General features: G+C 47.1%; 1 protein-coding gene across 4 annotated transcripts in view; it reads left to right on the forward strand.

The window, feature by feature from the left end:
- The first annotated feature begins 3,123 nt into the window (after nucleotides 1–3,123).
- The window catches only part of LOC120999820 (spectrin alpha chain, non-erythrocytic 1-like), a 153,387-nt gene continuing 129,591 nt past the window's right edge, over nucleotides 3,124–26,919 (forward strand). For all 4 annotated transcript variants that reach the window (XM_040430824.1, XM_040430826.1, XM_040430828.1 and 1 more), the window contains exons 1-2: nucleotides 3,124–3,350; nucleotides 14,914–15,370. In XM_040430824.1, the coding sequence (XP_040286758.1) occupies nucleotides 14,966–15,370 (405 nt within the window). In that variant the 5' untranslated portion in view covers nucleotides 3,124–3,350; nucleotides 14,914–14,965. The remainder of the gene's footprint in view (nucleotides 3,351–14,913; nucleotides 15,371–26,919) is intronic.

Raw genomic sequence — 26,919 nt, forward strand, 5'->3', positions numbered from 1 at the left:
ATGTACAGTGCAGAGGAGATGACGGTGTAATGTACAGTGCAGAGGAGATGACGGTATAATGTACAGTGTAGAGGAGATGACGGTGTAATGTACAGTGTAGAGGAGATATGACGGTATAATGTACAGTGTAGAGGAGATATGACGGTATAATGTACAGTGTAGAGGAGATGACGGTGTAATGTACAGTGTAGAGGAGATGACGGTATAATGTACAGTGTAGAGGAGATGACGGTATAATGTACAGTGTAGAGGAGATGACTGTATAATGTACAGTGTAGAGGAGATGACGGTGTAATGTACAGTGTAGAGGAGATGACGGTGTAATGTACAGTGTAGAGGAGATGACGGTATAATGTACAGTGTAGAGGAGATGACGGTATAATGTACAGTGTAGAGGAGATATGACAGTATAATGTACAGTGTAGAGGAGATGACGGTATAATGTACAGTGTAGAGGAGATGACGGTGTAATGTACAGTGTAGAGGAGATATGACGGTATAATGTACAGTGTAGAGGAGATATGACGGTATAATGTACAGTGTAGAGGAGATATGACGGTATAATGTACAGTGTAGAGGAGATATGACGGTATAATGTACAGTGTAGAGGAGATCTGACGGTATAATGTACAGTGTAGAGGAGATATGACGGTATAATGTACAGTGTAGAGGAGATATGACGGTATAATGTACAGTGTAGAGGAGATGTGACGGTATAATGTACAGTGTAGAGGAGATGACGGTGTAATGTACAGTGTAGAGGAGATGACGGTGTAATGTACAGTGTAGAGGAGATGACTGTATAATGTACAGTGTAGAGGAGATGACGGTATAATGTACAGTGTAGAGGAGATATGACGGTATAATGTACAGTGTAGAGGAGATGTGACGGTATAATGTACAGTGTAGAGGAGATATGACTGTATAATGTACAGTGTAGAGGAGATATGACGGTATAATGTACAGTGTAGAGGAGATGTGACGGTATAATGTACAGTGTAGAGGAGATATGACGGTATAATGTACAGTGTAGAGGAGATGTGACGGTATAATGTACAGTGTAGAGGAGATGACGGTATAATGTACAGTGTAGAGGAGATATGACGGTATAATGTACAGTGTAGAGGAGATGACGGTATAATGTACAGTGTAGAGGAGATATGACGGTATAATGTACAGTGTAGAGGAGATATGACGGTATAATGTACAGTGTAGAGGAGATATGACGGTATAATGTACAGTGTAGAGGAGATATGACGGTATAATGTACAGTGTAGAGGAGATATGACGGTATAATGTACAGTGTAGAGGAGATCTGACGGTATAATGTACAGTGTAGAGGAGATATGACGGTATAATGTACAGTGTAGAGGAGATATGACGGTATAATGTACAGTGTAGAGGAGATGTGACGGTATAATGTACAGTGTAGAGGAGATGACGGTGTAATGTACAGTGTAGAGGAGATGACGGTGTAATGTACAGTGTAGAGGAGATGACTGTATAATGTACAGTGTAGAGGAGATGACGGTATAATGTACAGTGTAGAGGAGATATGACGGTATAATGTACAGTGTAGAGGAGATGTGACGGTATAATGTACAGTGTAGAGGAGATATGACTGTATAATGTACAGTGTAGAGGAGATATGACGGTATAATGTACAGTGTAGAGGAGATGTGACGGTATAATGTACAGTGTAGAGGAGATATGACGGTATAATGTACAGTGTAGAGGAGATGTGACGGTATAATGTACAGTGTAGAGGAGATGACGGTATAATGTACAGTGTAGAGGAGATATGACGGTATAATGTACAGTGTAGAGGAGATGACGGTATAATGTACAGTGTAGAGGAGATATGACGGTATAATGTACAGTGTAGAGGAGATGTGACGGTATAATGTACAGTGTAGAGGAGATGTGACGGTATAATGTACAGTGTAGAGGAGATGACGGTGTAATGTACAGTGTAGAGGAGATGTGACGGTATAATGTACAGTGTAGAGGAGATGACGGTGTAATGTACAGTGTAGAGGAGATGACGGTGTAATGTACAGTGTAGAGGAGATGACGGTGTAATGTACAGTGTAGAGGAGATGACGGTATAATGTACAGTGTAGAGGAGATGACGGTATAATGTACAGTGTAGAGGAGATGACGGTATAATGTACAGTGTAGAGGAGATGACGGTATAATGTACAGTGTAGAGGAGATGACGGTATAATATACAGTGTAGAGGAGATGACGGTATAATGTACAGTGTAGAGGAGATGACGGTGTAATGTACAGTGTAGAGGAGATGACGGTATAATGTACAGTGTAGAGGAGATATGACGGTATAATGTACAGTGTAGAGGAGATGACGGTATAATGTACAGTGTAGAGGAGATGACGGTGTAATGTACAGTGTAGAGGAGATGACGGTATAATATACAGTGTAGAGGAGATATGACGGTATAATGTACAGTGTAGAGGAGATGAGGGTGTAATGTACAGTGTAGAGGAGATGACGGTGTAATGTACAGTGTAGAGGAGATGACGGTATAATGTACAGTGTAGAGGAGATATGACGGTATAATGTACAGTGTAGAGGAGATGAGGGTGTAATGTACAGTGTAGAGGAGATGACGGTGTAATGTACAGTGTAGAGGAGATGACGGTGTAATGTACAGTGTAGAGGAGATGACGGTGTAATGTACAGTGTAGAGGAGATGACGGTGTAATGTACAGTGTATAGGAGATGACGGTGTAATGTACAGTGTAGAGGAGATGACGGTGTAATGTACAGTGTAGAGGAGATGACGGTGTAATGTACAGTGTATAGGAGATGACGGTGTAATGTACAGTGTAGAGGAGATGACGGTATAATGTACAGTGTAGAGGAGATGACGGTGTAATGTACAGTGTATAGGAGATGACGGTGTAATGTACAGTGTAGAGGAGATGACGGTGTAATGTACAGTGTGTGAGGTGGCGGACAGGCTGACAGTGTGACCTATGGCTGACGGTGTGACCTATGGCTGACGGTGTGACCTATGGCTGACGGTGTGACCTATGGCTGACGGTGTGACCTATGGCTGACGGTGTGACCTGTGGCTGCCCCCGCAGCTGACCCTCTCCTCTCCTGTCTTGCAGGTCTCCTCGCCATGCCCGTCCCGCTCCTGCTGCTCCGGCTTCTGGGCAGTCGGGCGGCCGTGTCCGGGGGCCGGCACCTGAGGCGGGGGGCGCGCTGGGCCGGGGGCCGCCTCTCCCTCCTGCTCCGGCGGCTCTGGGACTATCTGACGTCCGACCAGTTCCGGGAAGCCGTGCTCAGCTGTGTGCTCTGCCTGCTCAGCCTGGCCAGGAAGGTGGGTGAGGGGCCCCGGGGGCCCCGGGGGGGATGGGGGGAGCCTCGGACCTCAGGGAGCGGGCGCTGGAGCCGTCACTGCCGGAGAGAGATCGTCCCGACCCGATCTGCGCGATGTCCTTCCCGTGTATTAGACCCTCAGACCCCTCTCTGTGTATTAGACCCTGAGACCCCCCTCTGTGTGTATTAGACCCTGAGACCCCCCTCTGTGTGTATTAGACCCTCAGACCCCTCTCTCTGTATTAGACCCTCAGACCCCCCCTCTCTCTCTGTGTATTAGACCCTCAGACCCCTCTCTGTGTATTAGACCCTCAGACCCCTCTCTGTGTATTAGACCCTCAGACCCCTCTCTCTGTATTAGACCCTCAGACCCCCCTCTGTATTAGACCCTCAGACCCCCCTGTCTGTGTATTAGACCCTCAGACCCCTCTCTCTGTATTAGACCCTCAGACCCCCCCTCTCTCTCTGTGTATTAGACCCTCAGACCCCCCTCTGTATTAGACCCTCAGACCCCCCCCCTCTCTCTGTGTATTAGACCCTCAGACCCCCCTCTGTATTAGACCCTCAGACCCCCCTCTGTGTATTAGACCCTCAGACCCCTCTCTGTGTATTAGACCCTCAGACCCCTCTCTCTGTATTAGACCCTCAGACCCCCCTCTGTATTAGACCCTCAGACCCCCCTGTCTGTGTATTAGACCCTCAGACCCCTCTCTCTGTATTAGACCCTCAGACCCCCCCTCTCTCTCTGTGTATTAGACCCTCAGACCCCCCTCTGTATTAGACCCTCAGACCCCCCTCTGTGTATTAGACCCTCAGACCCCTCTCTGTGTATTAGACCCTCAGACCCCTCTCTCTGTATTAGACCCTCAGACCCCCTCTCTCTGTATTAGACCCTCAGACCCCCCTCTGTGTATTAGACCCTCAGACCCCCCCTCTGTGTATTAGACCCTCAGACCCCCCTCTGTGTATTAGACCCTCAGACCCCTCTCTGTGTGTATTAGACCCTGAGACCCCCCTCTGTGTGTATTAGACCCTCAGACCCCTCTCTCTGTATTAGACCCTCAGACCCCTCTCTGTGTATTAGACCCTCAGACCCCCTCTCTGTGTATTAGACCCTGAGACCCCCCTCTGTGTGTATTAGACCCTGAGACCCCCCTCTGTGTGTATTAGACCCTCAGACCCCTCTCTCTGTATTAGACCCTCAGACCCCCCTCTGTGTATTAGACCCTCAGACCCCCTCTCTGTATTAGACCCTCAGACCCCCCTCTGTGTATTAGACCCTCAGACCCCCCTCTGTGTATTAGACCCTGAGACCCCCTCTCTCTGTATTAGACCCTCAGACCCCCCTCTGTATTAGACCCTCAGACCCCCCTCTCTGTGTATTAGACCCTCAGACCCCCCTGTCTGTGTATTAGACCCTCAGACCCCTCTCTCTGTATTAGACCCTCAGACCCCCCCTCTCTCTCTGTGTATTAGACCCTCAGACCCCCCTCTGTATTAGACCCTCAGACCCCCCTCTGTGTATTAGACCCTCAGACCCCCCTCTGTGTATTAGACCCTCAGACCCCTCTCTGTGTATTAGACCCTCAGACCCCTCTCTGTGTATTAGACCCTCAGACCCCTCTCTCTGTATTAGACCCTCAGACCCCCTCTCTCTGTATTAGACCCTCAGACCCCCCTCTGTGTATTAGACCCTCAGACCCCCCCTCTGTGTATTAGACCCTCAGACCCCCCTCTGTGTATTAGACCCTCAGACCCCTCTCTGTGTATTAGACCCTCAGACCCCCCTCTCTGTGTATTAGACCCTCAGACCCCTCTCTGTGTATTAGACCCTCAGACCCCCTCTCTGTGTATTAGACCCTCAGACCCCTCTCTGTGTATTAGACCCTCAGACCCCCTCTCTGTGTATTAGACCCTCAGACCCCTCTCTGTGTATTAGACCCTCAGACCCCCCTCTCTGTGTATTAGACCCTCAGACCCCCTCTCTGTGTATTAGACCCTCAGACCCCTCTCTGTGTATTAGACCCTCAGACCCCCCTCTCTCTGTATTAGACCCTCAGACCCCCCTCTCTGTGTATTAGACCCTCAGACCCCTCTCTCTGTATTAGACCCTCAGACCCCCCTCTCTGTGTATTAGACCCTCAGACCCCTCTCTCTGTATTAGACCCTCAGACCCCCCTCTCTCTGTATTAGACCCTCAGACCCCCCCTCTCTCTCTGTGTATTAGACCCTCAGACCCCTCTCTGTATTAGACCCCCCCTCTCTCTCTCTGTGTATTAGACCCTCAGACCCCCCTCTCTCTGTATTAGACCCTCAGACCCCCCTCTCTGTGTATTAGACCCTCAGACCCCTCTCTCTGTATTAGACCCTCAGACCCCCCTCTCTCTGTATTAGACCCTCAGACCCCCCCTCTCTCTCTGTGTATTAGACCCTCAGACCCCTCTCTGTATTAGCCCCCCCCCCCTCTCTCTCTGTGTATTAGACCCTCAGACCCCCCTCTGTATTAGACACTCAGACCCCTCTGTGTATTAGACCCTCAGACCCCTCTCTGTATTAGACCCCCCCTCTCTCTGTGTATTAGACCCTCAGACCCCCTCTCTCTGTATTAGACCCTCAGACCCCCCTCTCTGTGTATTAGACCCTCAGACCCCTCTCTGTGTATTAGACCCTCAGACCCCTCTCTCTGTATTAGACCCTCAGACCCCCCTCTCTGTGTATTAGACCCTCAGACCCCCCTCTCTGTGTATTAGACCCTCAGACCCCTCTCTCTGTATTAGACCCTCAGACCCCCCTCTCTCTCTGTGTATTAGACCCTCAGACCCCTCTCTCTGTATTAGACCCTCAGACCCCCCCTCTGTGTATTAGACCCTCAGACCCCCCTCTCTCTGTATTAGACCCTCAGACCTCTCTCTGTATTAGACCCTCAGACCCCTCTCTGTATTAGACCCCCCCTCTCTCTCTCTGTGTATTAGACCCTCAGACCCCCTCTCTCTGTATTAGACCCTCAGACCCCTCTCTGTGTATTAGACCCTCAGACCCCCCTCTGTGTATTAGACCCTCAGACCCCCCTCTCTCTGTATTAGACCCTCAGACCTCTCTGTGTATTAGACCCTCAGACCTCTCTGTGTATTAGACCCTCAGACCCCCTCTCTGTATTAGACCCTCAGACCCTCCTCTCTGTGTATTAGACCCTCAGACCCCTCTCTGTGTATTAGACCCTCAGACCCCCTCTGTGTATTAGACCCTCAGACCCCCTCTCTCTGTATTAGACCCTCAGACCCCCCTCTCTGTGTATTAGACCCTCAGACCCCCCTCTGTGTATTAGACCCTCAGACCCCCCTCTCTGTGTATTAGACCCTCAGACCCCTCTCTCTGTATTAGACCCTCAGACCCCCTCTCTGTGTATTAGACCCTCAGACCCCTCTCTCTGTATTAGACCCTCAGACCCCCCTCTCTCTCTGTGTATTAGACCCTCAGACCCCTCTCTCTGTATTAGACCCTCAGACCCCCCCTCTGTGTATTAGACCCTCAGACCCCCCTCTCTCTGTATTAGACCCTCAGACCCCTCTCTGTATTAGACCCCCCCTCTCTCTCTCTGTGTATTAGACCCTCAGACCCCCTCTCTCTGTATTAGACCCTCAGACCCCTCTCTGTGTATTAGACCCTCAGACCCCCCTCTGTGTATTAGACCCTCAGACCCCCCTCTCTCTGTATTAGACCCTCAGACCTCTCTCTGTATTAGACCCTCAGACCTCTCTGTGTATTAGACCCTCAGACCTCTCTGTGTATTAGACCCTCAGACCTCTCTGTGTATTAGACCCTCAGACCCCCTCTCTGTATTAGACCCTCAGACCCCCCTCTCTGTGTATTAGACCCTCAGACCCCCTCTGTGTATTAGACCCTCAGACCCCCTCTCTCTGTATTAGACCCTCAGACCCCCCTCTCTGTGTATTAGACCCTCAGACCCCCCCTCTGTGTATTAGACCCTCAGACCCCCCCTCTGTGTATTAGACCCTCAGACCCCTCTCTCTGTATTAGACCCTCAGACCCCCTCTCTGTGTATTAGACCCTCAGACCCCCCTCTCTGTATTAGACCCTAAGACCCCCTCTCTGTGTATTAGACCCTCAGACCCCCCTCTCTGTATTAGACCCTCAGACCCCCCCTCTCTGTATTAGACCCTCAGACCCCCTCTGTGTATTAGACCCTCAGACCCCCTCTGTGTATTAGACCCTCAGACCCCCCTCTGTGTATTAGACCCTCAGACCCCTCTCTCTGTGTATTAGACCCTCAGACCCCCCTCTGTGTATTAGACCCTCAGACCCCCTCTGTGTATTAGACCCTCAGACCCCCTCTCTGTGTATTAGACCCTCAGACCCCCCTCTCTCTGTGTATTAGACCCTCAGACCCCCCTCTCTGTGTATTAGACCCTCAGACCCCCCTCTGTGTATTAGACCCTCAGACCCCCCTCTCTGTGTATTAGACCCTCAGACCCCTCTCTTTGTATTAGACCCTCAGACCCCTCTCTCTGTATTAGACCCTCAGACCCCTCTCTGTGTATTAGACCCTCAGACCCCCTCTGTGTATTAGACCCTCAGACCCCCTCTCTGTGTATTAGACCCTCAGACCCCCTCTGTGTATTAGACCCTGAGACCCCCCTCTGTGTATTAGACCCTGAGACCCCCCTCTGTGTATTAGACCCTGAGACCCCCCTCTGTGTATTAGACCCTCAGACCCCCTCTCTGTATTAGACCCTCAGACCCCCTCTCTGTGTATTAGACCCTCAGACCCCCCTCTCTGTGTATTAGACCCTCAGACCCCCTCTGTGTATTAGACCCTCAGACCCCCTCTCTCTGTATTAGACCCTCAGACCCCCCTCTCTGTGTATTAGACCCTCAGACCCCCCTCTGTGTATTAGACCCTCAGACCCCTCTCTGTGTATTAGACCCTCAGACCCCTCTCTCTCTGTGTATTGGACCCTCAGACCCCCTCTCTGTATTAGACCCTCAGACCCCCTCTCTGTATTAGACCCTCAGACCCCCCTCTCTGTGTATTAGACCCTCAGACCCCCTCTGTGTATTAGACCCTCAGACCCCCCTCTCTGTGTATTAGACCCTCAGACCCCCCCCTCTCTCTCTGTGTATTAGACCCTCAGACCCCCCCCCCCCTCTGTATTAGACCCTCAGACCCCCCTCTCTCTCTGTGTATTAGACCCTCAGACCCCCTCTGTATTAGACCCTCAGACCCCCCTCTGTGTATTAGACCCTCAGACCCCCCTCTCTGTGTATTAGACCCTCAGACCCCCCTCTGTGTATTAGACCCTGAGACCCCCTCTCTCTGTATTAGACCCTCAGACCCCCCTCTCTGTGTATTAGACCCTCAGACCCCCCTCTGTGTATTAGACCCTGAGACCCCCTCTCTCTGTATTAGACCCTCAGACCCCCCTCTCTGTGTATTAGACCCTCAGACCCCCCTCTGTGTATTAGACCCTCAGACCCCCCTCTGTGTATTAGACCCTGAGACCCCCTCTCTCTGTATTAGACCCTCAGACCCCCCTCTCTGTGTATTAGACCCTCAGACCCCCCTCTGTGTATTAGACCCTGAGACCCCCCTCTCTGTGTATTAGACCCTCAGACCCCCCTCTGTGTATTAGACCCTCAGACCCCCTCTCTGTGTATTAGACCCTCAGACCCCCTCTCTCTGTATTAGACCCTCAGACCCCCCCTCTCTTTCTGTATTAGACCCTCAGACCCCCCTCTGTGTATTAGACCCTCAGACCCCTCTCTGTGTATTAGACCCTCAGACCCCTTTCTGTGTATTAGACCCTCAGACCCCCTCTCTGTGTATTAGACCCTCAGACCCCTCTCTGTGTATTAGACCCTCAGACCCCTCTCTGTGTATTAGACCCTCAGACCCCTCTCTGTGTATTAGACCCTCAGACCCCCTCTCTGTGTATTAGACCCTCAGACCCCTCTCTGTGTATTAGACCCTCAGACCCCTCTCTGTGTATTAGACCCTCAGACCCCTCTCTGTGTATTAGACCCTCAGACCCCTCTCTGTGTATTAGACCCTCAGACCCCCCTCTGTGTATTAGACCCTCAGACCCCCCTCTCTGTGTATTAGACCCTCAGACCCCCCTCTGTGTATTAGACCCTCAGACGCCTCTCTGTGTATTAGACCCTCAGACCCCCCTCTGTGTATTAGACCCTCAGACCCCCCTCTGTGTATTAGACCCTCAGACCCCCCTCTGTGTATTAGACCCTCAGACCCCCTCTCTGTATTAGACCCTCAGACCCCCCTCTGTGTATTAGACCCTCAGACCCCCCTCTCTGTGTATTAGACCCTCAGACCCCCCTCTCTGTATTAGACCCTCAGACCCCCTCTCTGTGTATTCTACCCTCAGACCCCTCTCTGTATTAGACCCTCAGACCCCCCTCTGTGTATTAGACCCTCAGACCCCCCTCTCTGTGTATTAGACCCTCAGACCCCCCCTCTCTGTGTATTAGACCCTCAGACCCCTCTCTGTGTATTAGACCCTCAGACCCCCCTCTGTGTATTAGACCCTCAGACCCCCCTCTGTGTATTAGACCCTGAGACCCCCTCTCTCTGTATTAGACCCTCAGACCCCTCTCTGTGTATTAGACCCTCAGACCCCCCTCTGTGTATTAGACCCTGAGACCCCCCTCTCTGTGTATTAGACCCTCAGACCCCCCTCTGTGTATTAGACCCTCAGACCCCCTCTCTGTGTATTAGACCCTCAGACCCCCTCTCTCTGTATTAGACCCTCAGACCCCCCCTCTCTTTCTGTATTAGACCCTCAGACCCCCCTCTGTGTATTAGACCCTCAGACCCCTCTCTGTGTATTAGACCCTCAGACCCCTTTCTGTGTATTAGACCCTCAGACCCCCTCTCTGTGTATTAGACCCTCAGACCCCTCTCTGTGTATTAGACCCTCAGACCCCTCTCTGTGTATTAGACCCTCAGACCCCCCTCTGTGTATTAGACCCTCAGATTCCTCTCTCTCTGTATTAGACCCTCAGACCCCCCTCTGTGTATTAGACCCTCAGACCCCCCTCTGTGTATTAGACCCTCAGACCTCTCTGTGTATTAGACCCTCAGACCCCCTCTCTGTATTAGACCCTCAGACCCCTCTCTGTGTATTAGACCCTCAGACCCCTCTCTGTGTATTAGACCCTCAGACCCCCCTCTGTGTATTAGACCCTCAGACCCCCTCTGTGTATTAGACCCTGAGACCCCCCTCTGTGTATTAGACCCTGAGACCCCCCTCTGTGTATTAGACCCTGAGACCCCCCTCTGTGTATTAGACCCTCAGACCCCCTCTCTGTATTAGACCCTCAGACCCCCTCTCTGTGTATTAGACCCTCAGACCCCCCTCTCTGTGTATTAGACCCTCAGACCCCCTCTCTGTGTATTAGACCCTCAGACCCCCTCTCTGTGTATTAGACCCTCAGACCCCTCTCTGTGTATTAGACCCTCAGACCCCTCTCTGTGTATTAGACCCTCAGACCCCCCTCTCTGTATTAGACCCTCAGACCCCCTCTCTGTGTATTAGACCCTCAGACCCCCTCTCTGTGTATTAGACCCTCAGACCCCTCTCTGTGTATTAGACCCTCAGACCCCTCTCTGTGTATTAGACCCTCAGACCCCTCTCTGTGTATTAGACCCTCAGACCCCTCTCTGTGTATTAGACCCTCAGACCCCCCTCTGTGTATTAGACCCTCAGACCCCCCTCTCTGTGTATTAGACCCTCAGACCCCCCTCTGTGTATTAGACCCTCAGACGCCTCTCTGTGTATTAGACCCTCAGACCCCCCTCTGTGTATTAGACCCTCAGACCCCCCTCTGTGTATTAGACCCTCAGACCCCCCTCTGTGTATTAGACCCTCAGACCCCCTCTCTGTATTAGACCCTCAGACCCCCCTCTGTGTATTAGACCCTCAGACCCCCCTCTCTGTGTATTAGACCCTCAGACCCCCCTCTCTGTATTAGACCCTCAGACCCCCTCTCTGTGTATTCTACCCTCAGACCCCTCTCTGTATTAGACCCTCAGACCCCCCTCTGTGTATTAGACCCTCAGACCCCCCTCTCTGTGTATTAGACCCTCAGACCCCCCCTCTCTGTGTATTAGACCCTCAGACCCCTCTCTGTGTATTAGACCCTGACAGTTTACTGTACAGACAGTGTACTCTATAGGGGTCTGCAGACAGTTTACTGTACAGACAGTGTACTCTATAGGGATCTGCTGACAGTTTACTGTACAGACAGTGTACTCTATAGGGGTCTGCAGACAGTTTACTGTACAGACAGTGTACTCTATAGGGATCTGCTGACAGTTTACTGTACAGACAGTGTAATCTATAGGGATCTGCTGACAGTTTACTGTACAGACAGTGTAATCTATAGGGATCTGCTGACAGTTTACTGTACAGTCGGTGTACTCTATAGGGGTCTGCAGACAGTTTACTGTACAGACAGTGTACTCTATAGGGATCTGCTGACAGTTTACTGTACAGACAGTGTAATCTATAGGGATCTGCTGACAGTTTACTGTACAGACAGTGTAATCTATAGGGATCTGCTGACAGTTTACTGTACAGTCGGTGTACTCTATAGGGGTCTGCTGACAGTTTACTGTACAGGCAGTGTAATCTATAGGGATCTGCTGACAGTTTACTGTACAGACAGTGTACTCTATAGGGATCTGCTGACAGTTTACTGTACAGACAGTGTAATCTATAGGGATCTGCTGACAGTTTACTGTACAGACAGTGTAATCTATAGGGATCTGCAGACAGTTTACTGTACAGACAGTGTACTCTATAGGGATCTGCAGACAGTTTACTGTACAGACAGTGTACTCTATAGGGGTCTGCGGACAGTTTACTGTACAGACAGTGTACTCTATAGGGATCTGCTGACAGTTTACTGTACAGACAGTGTACTCTATAGGGGTCTGCTGACAGTTTACTGTACAGACAGTGTAATCTATAGGGGTCTGCTGACAGTTTACTGTACAGACAGTGTAATCTATAGGGATCTGCTGACAGTTTACTGTACAGTCAGTGTACTCTACAGGGATCTGCTGACAGTTTACTGTACAGGCAGTGTAATCTATAGGGATCTGCTGACAGTTTACTGTACAGGCAGTGTAATCTATAGGGATCTGCGGACAGTTTACTGTACAGTCAGTGTACTCTATAGGGGTCTGCTGACCGTTTACTGTACAGGCAGTGTAATCTATAGGGATCTGCTGACAGTTTACTGTACAGTCAGTGTACTCTACAGGGATCTGCTGACAGTTTACTGTACAGGCAGTGTAATCTATAGGGATCTGCTGACAGTTTACTGTACAGGCAGTGTAATCTATAGGGGTCTGCTGACAGTTTACTGTACAGGCGGTGTACTCTATAGGGATCTGCAGACAGTTTACTGTACAGACAGTGTACTCTACAGGGATCTGCTGACAGTTTACTGTACAGGCAGTGTAATCTACAGGGATCTGCTGACAGTTTACTGTACAGACAGTGTAATCTATAGGGATCTGCGGACAGTTTACTGTACAGACAGTGTAATCTATAGGGATCTGCTGACAGTTTACTGTACAGGCAGTGTAATCTATAGGGATCTGCTGACAGTTTACTGTACAGACAGTGTACTCTATAGGGGTCTGCTGACAGTTTACTGTACAGTCAGTGTACTCTACAGGGATCTGCTGACAGTTTACTGTACAGACAGTGTAATCTATAGGGATCTGCTGACAGTTTACTGTACAGGCAGTGTAATCTATAGGGATCTGCTGACAGTTTACTGTACAGGCAGTGTAATCTATAGGGGTCTGCTGACAGTTTACTGTACAGTCAGTGTACTCTACAGGGATCTGCTGACAGTTTACTGTACAGGCAGTGTAATCTACAGGGATCTGCTGACAGTTTACTGTACAGGCAGTGTAATCTATAGGGATCTGCGGACAGTTTACTGTACAGACAGTGTACTCTATAGGGATCTGCTGACAGTTTACTGTACAGACAGTGTACTCTATAGGGGTCTGCTGACAGTTTACTGTACAGGCAGTGTAATCTATAGGGGTCTGCTGACAGTTTACTGTACAGTCAGTGTAATCTATAGGGATCTGCTGACAGTTTACTGTACAGTCAGTGTACTCTACAGGGATCTGCTGACAGTTTACTGTACAGGCAGTGTAATCTATAGGGATCTGCTGACAGTTTACTGTACAGGCAGTGTACTCTATAGGGATCTGCCGACAATTTACTGTACAGTCAGTGTACTCTACAGGGATCTGCTGACAGTTTACTGTACAGGCAGTGTAATCTATAGGGGTCTGCTGACAGTTTACTGTACAGTCAGTGTACTCTATAGGGATCTGCCGACAGTTTACTGTACAGACAGTGTACTCTACAGGGATCTGCTGACAGTTTACTGTACAGACAGTGTAATCTATAGGGATCTGCTGACAGTTTACTGTACAGGCAGTGTAATCTATAGGGATCTGCTGACAGTTTACTGTACAGACAGTGTAATCTATAGGGATCTGCTGACAGTTTACTGTACAGGCAGTGTAATCTATAGGGATCTGCTGACAGTTTACTGTACAGGCAGTGTAATCTATAGGGGTCTGCTGACAGTTTACTGTACAGTCAGTGTACTCTACAGGGATCTGCTGACAGTTTACTGTACAGTCAGTGTACTCTATAGGGGTCTGCTGACAGTTTACTGTACAGACAGTGTAATCTATAGGAATCTGCTGACAGTTTACTGTACAGTCAGTGTACTCTATAGGGGTCTGCTGACAGTTTACTGTACAGACAGTGTACTCTATAGGGATCTGCTGACAGTTTACTGTACAGACAGTGTACTCTACAGGGATCTGCTGACAGTTTACTGTACAGACAGTGTAATCTATAGGGGTCTGCTGACAGTTTACTGTACAGACAGTGTACTCTATAGGGGTCTGCTGACAGTTTACTGTACAGTCAGTGTAATCTATAGGGATCTGCTGACAGTTTACTGTACAGTCAGTGTAATCTATAGGGATCTGCTGACAGTTTACTGTACAGACAGTGTACTCTATAGGGGTCTGCCGACAGTTTACTGTACAGGCAGTGTACTCTACAGGGATCTGCTGACAGTTTACTGTACAGACAGTGTAATCTATAGGGATCTGCTGACAGTTTACTGTACAGACAGTGTACTCTATAGGGATCTGCTGACAGTTTACTGTACAGGCAGTGTACTCTACAGGGATCTGCTGACAGTTTACTGTACAGTCAGTGTACTCTATAGGGGTCTGCTGACAGTTTACTGTACAGACAGTGTACTCTATAGGGATCTGCTGGCAGTTTACTGTACAGACAGTGTACTCTACAGGGGTCTGCGGACTTCTGCAGGGTTGATGGGGGTCATTAGCGCAGCTCTTTCAGCGGTCAGTCCGGCCGGTTCAGGCCATGAGAGGTGACACCAGAGAGTCGTAGAGGGGCCCCAGGGCCCGGATTGTGTCTCAGCTCCTCATGTCTGCCTTCTTTCTCCAGGAGAGCGCCACGAGCCGCCGGTAAATCCCCGACGACTGTCACAGCGACCGCCATGAGGAAGCCGCAGCCGTTTACTATTGGAACAAGACTCTCCATCCCAAAATGTCCGGATTTATCTACCTCCAGCCCCGGGATGGACGCTCGGAGCGAACGTGTCTCTCGTTACCCGTCACCTCAGCGGGGGTCCGGCCTCTCTCACAGTCCTGAGGATCCCCTATGTCCTGGATCTCTGGTGCGCTCCATCAAAAAGATCACCCTGTCCCTACAGGCGGAGGGTGCGGCACCGAGGGAGGGCACTGGGACCCTGAGCCCCCGGCTGCTCGCCAGAGCCTCCTATGGGAACTGTAATAATAACAACAGCCGGAGCCTGAGACACATGGTGCCGGGCGCCGCTGATCTCCCATGTGACTGGTCTGTACGGGATCCCAGGATGGCAGAATGTCATAAGACGGCCAAGGTAAGGGCTCTCCCTACACCCCAGGTGCCAGAACCAAGATGGCCGCCAGTATGACATTACCCCCTCCCCCATACCATGAATGTCTCACAACTGGACAGTATTTATTATAATGAGACGTTGGATTTGTGGGAATTTTGCTGCCCCAGAGCTTACAATCTACCCCCGCCAGCGCCCATGGCAATCGCCATCCAAAATAATCTGACATTTTCTAGGTCAGAATAAGAACCTGAAAGTGAAACATTGTAACAACACCTGAACAATGTAACAGCATTGGCACATTGTAACATCTATACATTACACCCCCACTAGTAAAGAACAATCACATACCAAAAATCTATATCTTTATTAAATTATGCAAATGGGGACCATATAAAAGTAGTCGCACTGCGGCGAGGATACACTGGCGCTGCAGTAAAGGGTTCTATATATGCAGTGAGCTGCGTCCCACCCCGGATCACAACATGTATACAAAACTAGGTATAAAGTGCATAGTGCAAGTTGAAATACTTAGTACAAATAATACATGTCCCAAAAAGAGAATAGAACAAAAGGACGGCTAAACCAGCACATCGAATGACATCACATCCTAACAATCCAGAATATAACCCGTAATAATCAAAAGCGTAAAGACCAAAGCGCCTGCCATCCCGACGTACGTTTCACTATACAGCTTTCTCAAGGGATACATCTTAACATTGTAACATCTGCACATTGTAGCATCTATCAGTGACTGACAGCTATCTATGTATACACACTTACACAGAGAATACTATCACTGATAACACCCCCCTGTGTACAGATATCAGTGACTGACAGCTATCTATGTATACACACTTACACAGAGAATACTATCACTCATAACACCTCCCCGTGTACAGATATCAGTGACTGACAGCTATCTATGTATACACACTTACACAGAGAATACTATCACTGATAACACCCCCCTGTGTACAGATATCAGTGACTGACAGCTATCTATGTATACACACTTACACAGAGAATACTATCACTGATAACACCTCCCCGTGTACAACTATCAGTGACTGACAGCTATCTATGTATACACACTTACACAGAGAATACTATCACTGATAACACCTCCCTGTGTACAGATATCAGTGACTGACAGCTATCTATGTATACACACTTACACAGAGAATACTATCACTGATAACACCTCCCTGTGTACAGATATCAGTGACTGACAGCTATCTATGTATACACACTTACACAGAGAATACTATTACTGATAACACCTCCCTGTGTACAGATATCAGTGACTGACAGCTATCTATGTATACACTCTTACACAGAGAATACTATCACTGATAACACCTCCCTGTGTACAGAGATCAGTGACTGACAGCTATCTATGTATACACACTTACACAGATAATACTATCACTAATAACACCTCCCTGTGTACAGATATCAGTGACTGACAGCTATCTATGTATACACACTTACACAGAGAATACTATCACTGATATCACCTCCCTGTGTACAGCTATCAGTGACTGACAGCTATCTATGTATACACACTTACACAGAGAATACTATCACTGATAACACCTCCCCGTGTACAACTATCAGTGACAGCTATCTATGTATACACACTTACACAGAGAATACTATCACTGATAACACCCCCCTGTGTACAGCTATCAGTGACTGACAGCTATCTATGTATACACACTTACACAGATAATACTATCAATTACTGATAACACCTCCCTGTGTACAACTATCAGTGACTGACGGCTATCTATGTATACACACTTACACAGAGAATACTATCACTGATAACACCTCCCCGTGTACAACTATCAGTGACTGACAGCTATCTATGTATACACACTTACACAGAGAATACTATCACTGATAACACCTCCCTGTGTACAACTATCAGTGACTGACAGCTATCTATGTATACACACTTACACAGAGAATACTATCACTGATAACACCTCCCCGTGTACAACTATCAATGACTGACAGCTATCTATGTATACACACTTACACAGAGAATACTATCACTGATAACACCCCCCTGTGTACAGATATCAGTGACTGACAGCTATCTATGTATACACACTTACACAGAGAATACTATCACTGATAACACCTCCCTGTGTACAACTATCAGTGACTGACAGCTATCTATGTATACACACTTACACAGATAATACTATCACTAATAACACCTCCCTGTGTACAGATATCAGTGACTGACAGCTATCTCTGTATACACACTTACACAGAGAATACTATCACTGATAACACCTCCCTGTGTACAACTATCAGTGACTGACGGCTATCTATGTATACACACTTACACAGAGAATGCTATCACTGATAACACCTCCCCGTGTACAGCTATCAGTGACTGACAGCTATCTATGTATACACACTTACACAGAGAATACTATCACTGATAACACCCCCCTGTGTACAGATATCAGTGACTGACAGCTATCTCTGTATACACACTTACACAGAGAATACTATCACTGATAACACCTCCCTGTGTACAGCTATCAGTGACTGACAGCTATCTATGTATACACACTTACACAGAGAATACTATCACTGATATCACCCCCCTGTGTACAGATATCAGTGACTGACAGCTATCTCTGTATACACACTTACACAGAGAATACTATCACTGATAACACCCCCCTGTGTACAGCCAAATGACTGACAGCTAAATCTAAGTTCGGCCCATAAAAGTATAACCGGTATGGCCAGCTTTACACAGATAATTCTATCAATCACTTATAAGAAGCCCCTGTGTACAACTGAGATCAGAACGAGCATTTAATAAGCAGAGAGATAAATTAAATGTTTTACTGAATCTTTTCCCAGAAAACTACCTACCAATCTGCTCAGCTCCTCCTGCCTGCACATTGCACTGCATTTCCCGTTGGTAGGTCCACTTTATACACAATCTGCTCAGCTCCTCCTGCTCTATAACACGCTGCCTGCAAATTACATGGTGACGGGTCCGTTTTATGTAATGTCTGGTAGTAAGGCTACTTTCACACTGGTGTTTCTGGGTCCGCTTGTGAGATCCGTTTCAGGGCTCTCATAAGCGGCCCAAAAACGGATCAGTTCAGCCCCAATGCATTCTGAATGGATAAGGATCCGTTCAGAATGCATCAGTTTGGCTGCGTTTGGTCTCCGTCTGACTATGTGGAGCCAAACGGATCCGTCTAGACTTACAATGTAAGTCAATGGGGACGGATCCGTTTTTCACTGACACAATATGGTGCAATTGAAAACGGATCCGTCCCCCATTGACTTTCAATGTAAGTCAAGACGGATCCAATTTGACTTAGACTTTTTTTTTTAATGAATAATGCAAACAGATCCGTTATTAACGGATAGAAGCGTTTGCATTATTGGTGCGGATCCTTTTGTGTAGATACAAGACGGATCCGCACAAAATGCGAGTGTGAAAGTAGCCTTAGAGTTCTGAGCAGCAGAGGATATTTCTCACTGTTCTTCCCTATGGCATTGCCTGTGGCTCTTGCTGGGAGGGCTGTTGGCAGGGAAGGGTTAACTGGTAGCTGGCACGCATCATCGGTATGGATGAGGTCATGGGGAAAGCTGACAGTACGATGAACCCCCATCACTCCGGGAAGGAAGCAAGGAAAAGTGTGGAGGAGCCTTCTCGGGACGTTCCCCTAGGGTCCGGCTGTTCTGGTTCATTGTTCTACTATTGGTGCGGATATTTTAGCCCCCACAATGAGCGGGGCTGAAAGAGAAAGCACATGTCCATGGTGATCTAAGATTGTAAGCTCTGTGGTCCTCGCAGAATCCTGAATGTTTACACGGAATTTATATTATATTTATATTTTGTTATTAAAGTTTGATTTTTTTTTTTATTGAAAAATAATGGAGAAAGTAGAAAAGAGCTGCTGAGCGCCTCCTAATGGTCTCATCACCTTTTCATCTGTAAAGTGCAACAATAAATATTCTGATGGTTTTTCAATGTCACATGTCATAAGTTTCACCAGACACACCACACACACGATTGCGGCTGTACTCCTGTATAGAACACTCAGCTGTACTCCTGTATAGAACACTCAGCTGTATTCCTGTATAGAACACTCAGCTGTACTCCTGTAGATAACACACAGCTACGACTGTACTCCTGTATATAACACTCAGCTGTACTCCTGTATATAACACACAGCTACGACTGTACTCCTGTATATAACACACAGCTACGACTGTACTCCTGTATATAACACACAGCTACGACTGTACTCCTGTATATAACACTCAGCTGTACTCCTGTATTTAACACTCAGCTGTACTCCTGTATATAACACTCAGCTGTACTCCTGTATATAACACTCAGCTGTGGCTGTACTCCTGTATATAACACACAGCTGTGGCTGTACTCCTGTATATAACACTCAGCTGTAGCTGTATTCCTGTATATAACACACAGCTACGACTGTACTGCTGTATATAACACACAGCTGTGTCTGTACACCTGTATATAACACACAGCTGTGTCTGTACACCTGTATATAACACACTAAGCTATGGCTTCTGTATATAACACACAGCTGCGGCTGTACACCTGTATATAACACACAACTGTGGCTGTACTCCTGTATATAACACACAGCTGTGGCTGTACTCCTGTATATAACACACAGCTGTGGCTGTACTCCTGTATATAACACACAGCTGTGGCTGTACTCCTGTATATAACACACAGCTGTGGCTGTACTCCTGTATATAACACAAAGCTGTGGCTGTACTCCTGTATATAACACACAGCTGTGGCTGTACTCCTGTATATAACACACAGCTGTGGCTGTACTCCTGTATATAACACAAAACTGCAGCTGTACTCCTATATATAACACACAGCTGTACTCCTGTATATAACACTCAGCTGCACTCCTGTATATAACACACAGCTGTGGCTGTACTCCTGTATATAACACACAGCTGTGGCTGTACTCCTGTATATAACACACAGCTGTGGCTGTACTCCTGTATATAACACACAGCTGTGGCTGTACTCCTGTATATAACACACAGCTGTGGCTGTACACCTGTATATAACACACTAAGCTATGGCTTCTGTATATAACACACAGCTGCGGCTGTACTCCTATATATAACACACAGCTGCGGCTGTACTCCTGTATATAACACACAGCTGCGGCTGTACTCATGTATATAACACACAACTGCAGCTGTACTTCTGTATATAACACACAGCTGCGTCTGTACACCTGTATATAACACACAGCTGCGGCTGTACTCCTGTACATAACACACAGCTGTGGCTGTACTCCTGTATATAACACACAGCTGCGGCTGTACTCCTGTATATAACACACAGCTGCGTCTGTACACCTGTATATAGCACACAACTGTGGATGTACTCCTGTATATAACACACAGCTGTGGCTGTACTCCTGTATATAACACACAGCTGTGGCTGTACTCCTGTATATAACACACAGCTGCGGCTGTACTCCTGTATATAACACACAGCTGCGGCTGTACAGCTGTATATAACACACAACTGTGGATGTACTCCTGTATATAACACACAGCTGTGGCTGTACTCCTGTATATAACACACAGCTGCGGCTGTACTCCTATATATAACACACAGCTGCGGCTGTACTCCTGTATATAACACACAGCTGCGGCTGTACTCATGTATATAACACACAACTGCGGCTGTACTTCTGTATATAACACACAGCTGCGTCTGTACACCTGTATATAACACACAGCTGCGGCTGTACTCCTGTACATAACACACAGCTGTGGCTGTACTCCTGTATATAACACACAGCTGTGGCTGTACTCCTGTATATAACACACAGCTGTGGCTGTACTCCTGTATATAACACACAGCTGTGGCTGTACTCCTGTATATAACACACAGCTGTGGCTGTACTCCTGTATATAACACACAGCTGTGGCTGTACTCTTGTATATAACACACAGCTGTGGCTGTACTCCTGTATATAACACACAGCTGTGGCTGTACTCCTGTATATAACACACTAAGCTATGGCTTCTGTATATAACACACAGCTGCGGCTGTACTCCTGTATATAACACACAGCTGCGGCTGTACTCCTGTATATAACACACAGCTGCGGCTGTACTCATGTATATAACACACAACTGCGGCTGTACTTCTGTATATAACACACAGCTGCGTCTGTACACCTGTATATAACACACAGCTGCGGCTGTACTCCTGTACATAACACACAGCTGTGGCTGTACTCCTGTATATAACACACAGCTGCGGCTGTACTCCTGTATATAACACACAGCTGCGTCTGTACACCTGTATATAACACACAGCTGCGGCTGTACTCCTGAATATAACACACTGAGCTATGGCTTTTGTATATAACACACAGCTGTGGCTGTACTCCTGTATATAACACACAGCTGCAGCTGTACTCCTGTATATTACACACAGCTGTGTCTGTACACCTGTATATAACACTTAGCTGTAGATGTGCTCCTGTATATAACAGTTAGCTACGGCTGTACTCCTGTATATAACACAGAGCAATGGCTCCTGTGTATAGCGCACAGCTGAAGCTGTGCACCTGTATATCACACACTTAGCTATTGCTCCTCTATATAACCAAGAGCTCTGGCTGTACTCCTATATATAACACACAATTACGGCTGTACTCCTGTATATAACACAGAGCAATGGCTCCTGTATAAATCACACAGCTGTGGCTGTACTCCTGTATATAACACACAGCTGTGGCTGTACTCCCGTATATAACACACAGCTGTGGCTGTACTCCTGTATATAACACACAGCTGTGGCTGTACTCCCTTATATAGCACACAGCTGTGGCTGTACTCCTGTATATAACACACAGCTGTGGCTGTACTCCTGTATATAACACACAGCTGTGGCTGTACTCCTGTATATAACACACAGCTGTGGCTGTACTCCTGTATATAACACACAGCTGTGGCTGTACTCCTGTATATAACACACAGCTGTGGCTGTACTCCTGTATATAACACACAGCTGTGGCTGTACTCCTGTATATAACACACAGCTGTGGCTGTACTCCTGTATATAACACACAGCTGTGGCTGTACTCCCGTATATAACACACAGCTGTGGCTGTACTCCTGTATATAACACACAGCTGCGGCTGTACTCCTGTATATAACACACAGCTGTGGCTGTACTCCTGTATATAACACACAGCTGTGGCTGTACTCCTGTATATAACACACAGCTGCGGCTGTACTCCTGTATATAACACACAGCTGCGGCTGTACTCCTGTATATAACACACAGCTCTGGCTGTACTCCTGTATATAACACACAGCTGTGGCTGTACTCCTGTATAAATCACACAGCTGTGGCTGTACTCCTGTATATAACACACAGCTGTGGCTGTACTCCTGTATATAACACACAGCTGTGGCTGTACTCCTGTATATAACACACAGCTGTGGCTGTACTCCTGTATATAACACACAGCTGTGGCTGTACTCCTGTATATAACACACAGCTGTGGCTGTACTCCTGTATATAACACACAGCTGTGGCTGTACTCCTGTATATAACACACAGCTGTGGCTGTACTCCTGTATATAACACACTAAGCTATGGCTTCTGTATATAACACACAGCTGCGGCTGTACTCCTGTATTTAACACACAGCTACGGCTGTACTCCTGTATATAACACACAGTTGCAGCTGTACTCCTGTATATAACACACAGCTGCGGCTGTACTCCTGTATATAACACAGAGCAATGGCTTCTGTATAAATCACACAGCTGCGTCTGTACTATTGTACATAACACACAGCTACGGCTGTGCTCCTGTATATAACACACAGCTGTGCGGCTGTGCTACTGTATATAACACACAGCTGTGGCTGTACTACTGTATATAACACACAGCTGTGGCTGTACTCCAGTGTAAAACACCCAGCTGTGGCTGTACTCCTGTATATAACACACAGCTCTGGCTGTGCTCCTGTATATAACACACAGCTGTGGCTGTACTACTGTATATAACACACAGCTGCGGCTGTGCTCCTGTATATAACACACAGCTGTGGCTGTACTCCTGTATATAACACACAGCTGTGGCTGTACTCCTGTATATAACACACTAAGCTATGGCTTCTGTATATAACACACAGCTGCGGCTGTACTCCTGTATTTAACACACAGCTACGGCTGTACTCCTGTATATAACACACAGTTGCAGCTGTACTCCTGTATATAACACACAGCTGCGGCTGTACTCCTGTATATAACACAGAGCAATGGCTTCTGTATAAATCACACAGCTGCGTCTGTACTATTGTACATAACACACAGCTACGGCTGTACTCCTGTATACAACACGCAGCTGCACTCCTGTATATAACACACAGCTGTGGCTGTACTCCTGTATATAACACACAGCTGCGGCTGTACTCCTGTATATAACACACAGCTGCGGCTGTACTCCTGTATTTAACCCACAGCTACAGCTGTACCCTTATATATAACAGTCAGGTGTGGTTGTACTCCTGTATATAATACACAGCTGCGCCTGTCCTCCTGTATGTAACACTCAGCTGTAGCTGCACTCCTGTATGTAACACACTAAGCTATGGATTTTGTATATAACACATAGCTGCGGCTGTACTCCTATATATAACACACAGCTACGTCTGTACTCCTGTATATAATGCACAGCTGAAGCTGTGCACCTGTATATAACACACTATTGCTCCCCTATATAACAGAGCTCTGACTGTACTCCTGTATGTAACACACAGATGCAGCTGTACTCCAGTATAAAACACACAGCTGCGGCTGTAATGCTGTATATAACATACAGCTGTGGCTGTGCTCGTGTATTTAATACACAGCTGCGCCTGTACTACTGTATGTAACACACAGCTGCGGCTGTACTACTGTATGTAACACACAGCTGTGGTTGTACTCCTGTATATAATACAGAGCAATGGCTCCTGTATAAATACCCCTATATATAACACACTAAACTATGGATTTTGTATATAACATACTGCTGCAGCTGTATTATAATATATAACACACCGAGCTGCGGCTGTACTCCAGTATGTAACACACTGAGCTGCAACTGTACTCCTGTATATAACACACAGCTGCGGCTGTACTCATGTATAGAACAAACTGAGCTATTGCTCCTCTATATAACACACAGCTGTGGCTGTACTCCAGTATATAACACACACAGCTGTGCCTGTTCTCCTGTATATAATACACTTAGCTATTTCTCCTCTATATAACAGAGAGCTCTGGCTATACTCCTGTATATAACACACAGTTGCAGCTGTACTCCTGTATATTACACACAGCTGCAGCTGTACCCCTATATATAACATAGAGCAATGGCTCCTGTATAAATCACTTAGCTGCGGCTGTACTTCTGTATAAATCACACAGCTACAGCTGTACTCCTGTATATAACACATTGAACTGTGGCTGTACCCCTGTATATAACAGTCAGGTGTGGCTTTACTCCTATATATAATACACAGCTGCGCCTGTACTCCTGTATATAACACACTTAGCTACTGCTCCTGTATATAACACAAAGCTCTGGCTGTACTCCTGTATATAACACACAGCTGCGGCTGTACTCCTGTATATAACACACAGCTACAGCTGTACTCCTGTATATAACACATTGAACTGTGGCTGTACCCCTGTATATAACAGTCAGGTGTGGCTTTACTCCTATATATAATACACAGCTGCTCCTGTACTCCTGTATATAACACAAAGCTCTGGCTGTACTCCTGTATATAACACACAGCTGCGGCTGTACTCCTGTATATAACACACAGCTGTGGCTGTACTCCTGTATATAACACAGAGCTCTGGCTGTACTCCTGTATATAACACACAGCTGTAACTGTACTCCTGTATATAACACACAGCTGTGGCTGTACTCCAGTATAAAACACCCAGCTGCAGCTGTGCTCCTGTATTTAACACACAGCTATGGCTGTACTCCTGTATATGGTGGAAAGACCATGGCACTCTTTTTTTGCTGTTAGATCAAAATGCTTATTTTTATTGCCTTATTGTATCCATACTCCTGTATATAACACACAGGTGCGGCTGTACTACTGTATATAACACACAGGTGCTGCTGTACTCCTGTATATAACACACAGGTGCTGCTGTACTCCTGTATATAACACACAACTGCAGCTGTGCTCATGTATATAACACACAGGTGCGGCTGTACTCCAGTATATAACACACAGCTGCGGCTGTACTCCTGTATATAACACACAGCTCTAGCTGTACTCCTGTATATAACACACAGCTGCGGCTGTACTCCTGTATATAACACACAGCTCTAGCTGTACTCCAGTATAAAACACACAGCTGTGGCTGTACTCCTGTATATAACACACAGCTGTAGCTGTACTCCAGTATAAAACACCCAGCTGTGGCTGTGCTCCTGTATATAACACACAGCTATGGTTGTACTCCTGTATATGATGGAAAGACCACAGCACTCTCTTTTTGCTGTTACATTAAAATGCTTATTTTTATTGCCTTATTGTATCCATACTCCTGTATATAACACACAGGTGCGGCTGTACTCCTGTATATACCGCACAGCTGCGGCTGTACTCCTGTATATAACACACAGCTGCGGCTGTGCTGCTGTATATAACACACAACTGCAGCTGTACTTCTGTATATAACACACAGCTGTGGCTGTACTCCTGTATATAACACACAACTGCAGCTGTACTTCTGTATATAACACACAGCTGTGGCTGTACTCCTGTATATAACACACAGCTGTAGCTGTACTCCATTATAAAACACCCAGCTGTGGCTGTACTCCTGTATATAACACATAGCTATGGCTGTACTCCTGTATATGAAGGAAAGACCACAGCACTCTCTTTTTGCTGTTACATCAAAATGCTTATTTTTATTGCCTTATTGTATCCATACTCCTGTATATAACACACAGGTGCGGCTGTACTCCTGTATATAACACAAAACTGCAGCTGTACTCCTGTATATAACACACAGCTGCGGCTGTACTCCTGTATATAACACACAGCTGCGGCTGTACTCCTGTATATAACACACAGCTCTGGCTGTGCTCCTGTATATAACACACAGCTGCGGCTGTACTCCTGTATATAACACACAGCTCTGGCTGTACTCCTGTATATAACACACAGCTGTGGCTGTACTCCTGTATATGATGGAAAGACCACAGCACTCTCTTTTTGCTGTTACATCAAAATGCTTATTTTTATTGCCTTATTGTATCCATACTCCTGTATATAACACACAGGTGCGGCTGTACTCCTGTATATACTGCAGAGCTGCGGCTGTGCTCCTGTATATAACACACAGCTGCGGCTGTGCTCCTGTATATAACACACAGCTGTGGCTGTACTCCTGTATATAACACACAGCTGCGGCTGTACTCCAGTGTAAAACACCCAGCTGAGGCTGTGCTCCTGTATATA

The sequence above is a fragment of the Bufo bufo genome, chromosome 4 (assembly GCF_905171765.1).
Source record: "Bufo bufo chromosome 4, aBufBuf1.1, whole genome shotgun sequence".
Lineage (NCBI taxonomy): Eukaryota > Metazoa > Chordata > Amphibia > Anura > Bufonidae > Bufo > Bufo bufo.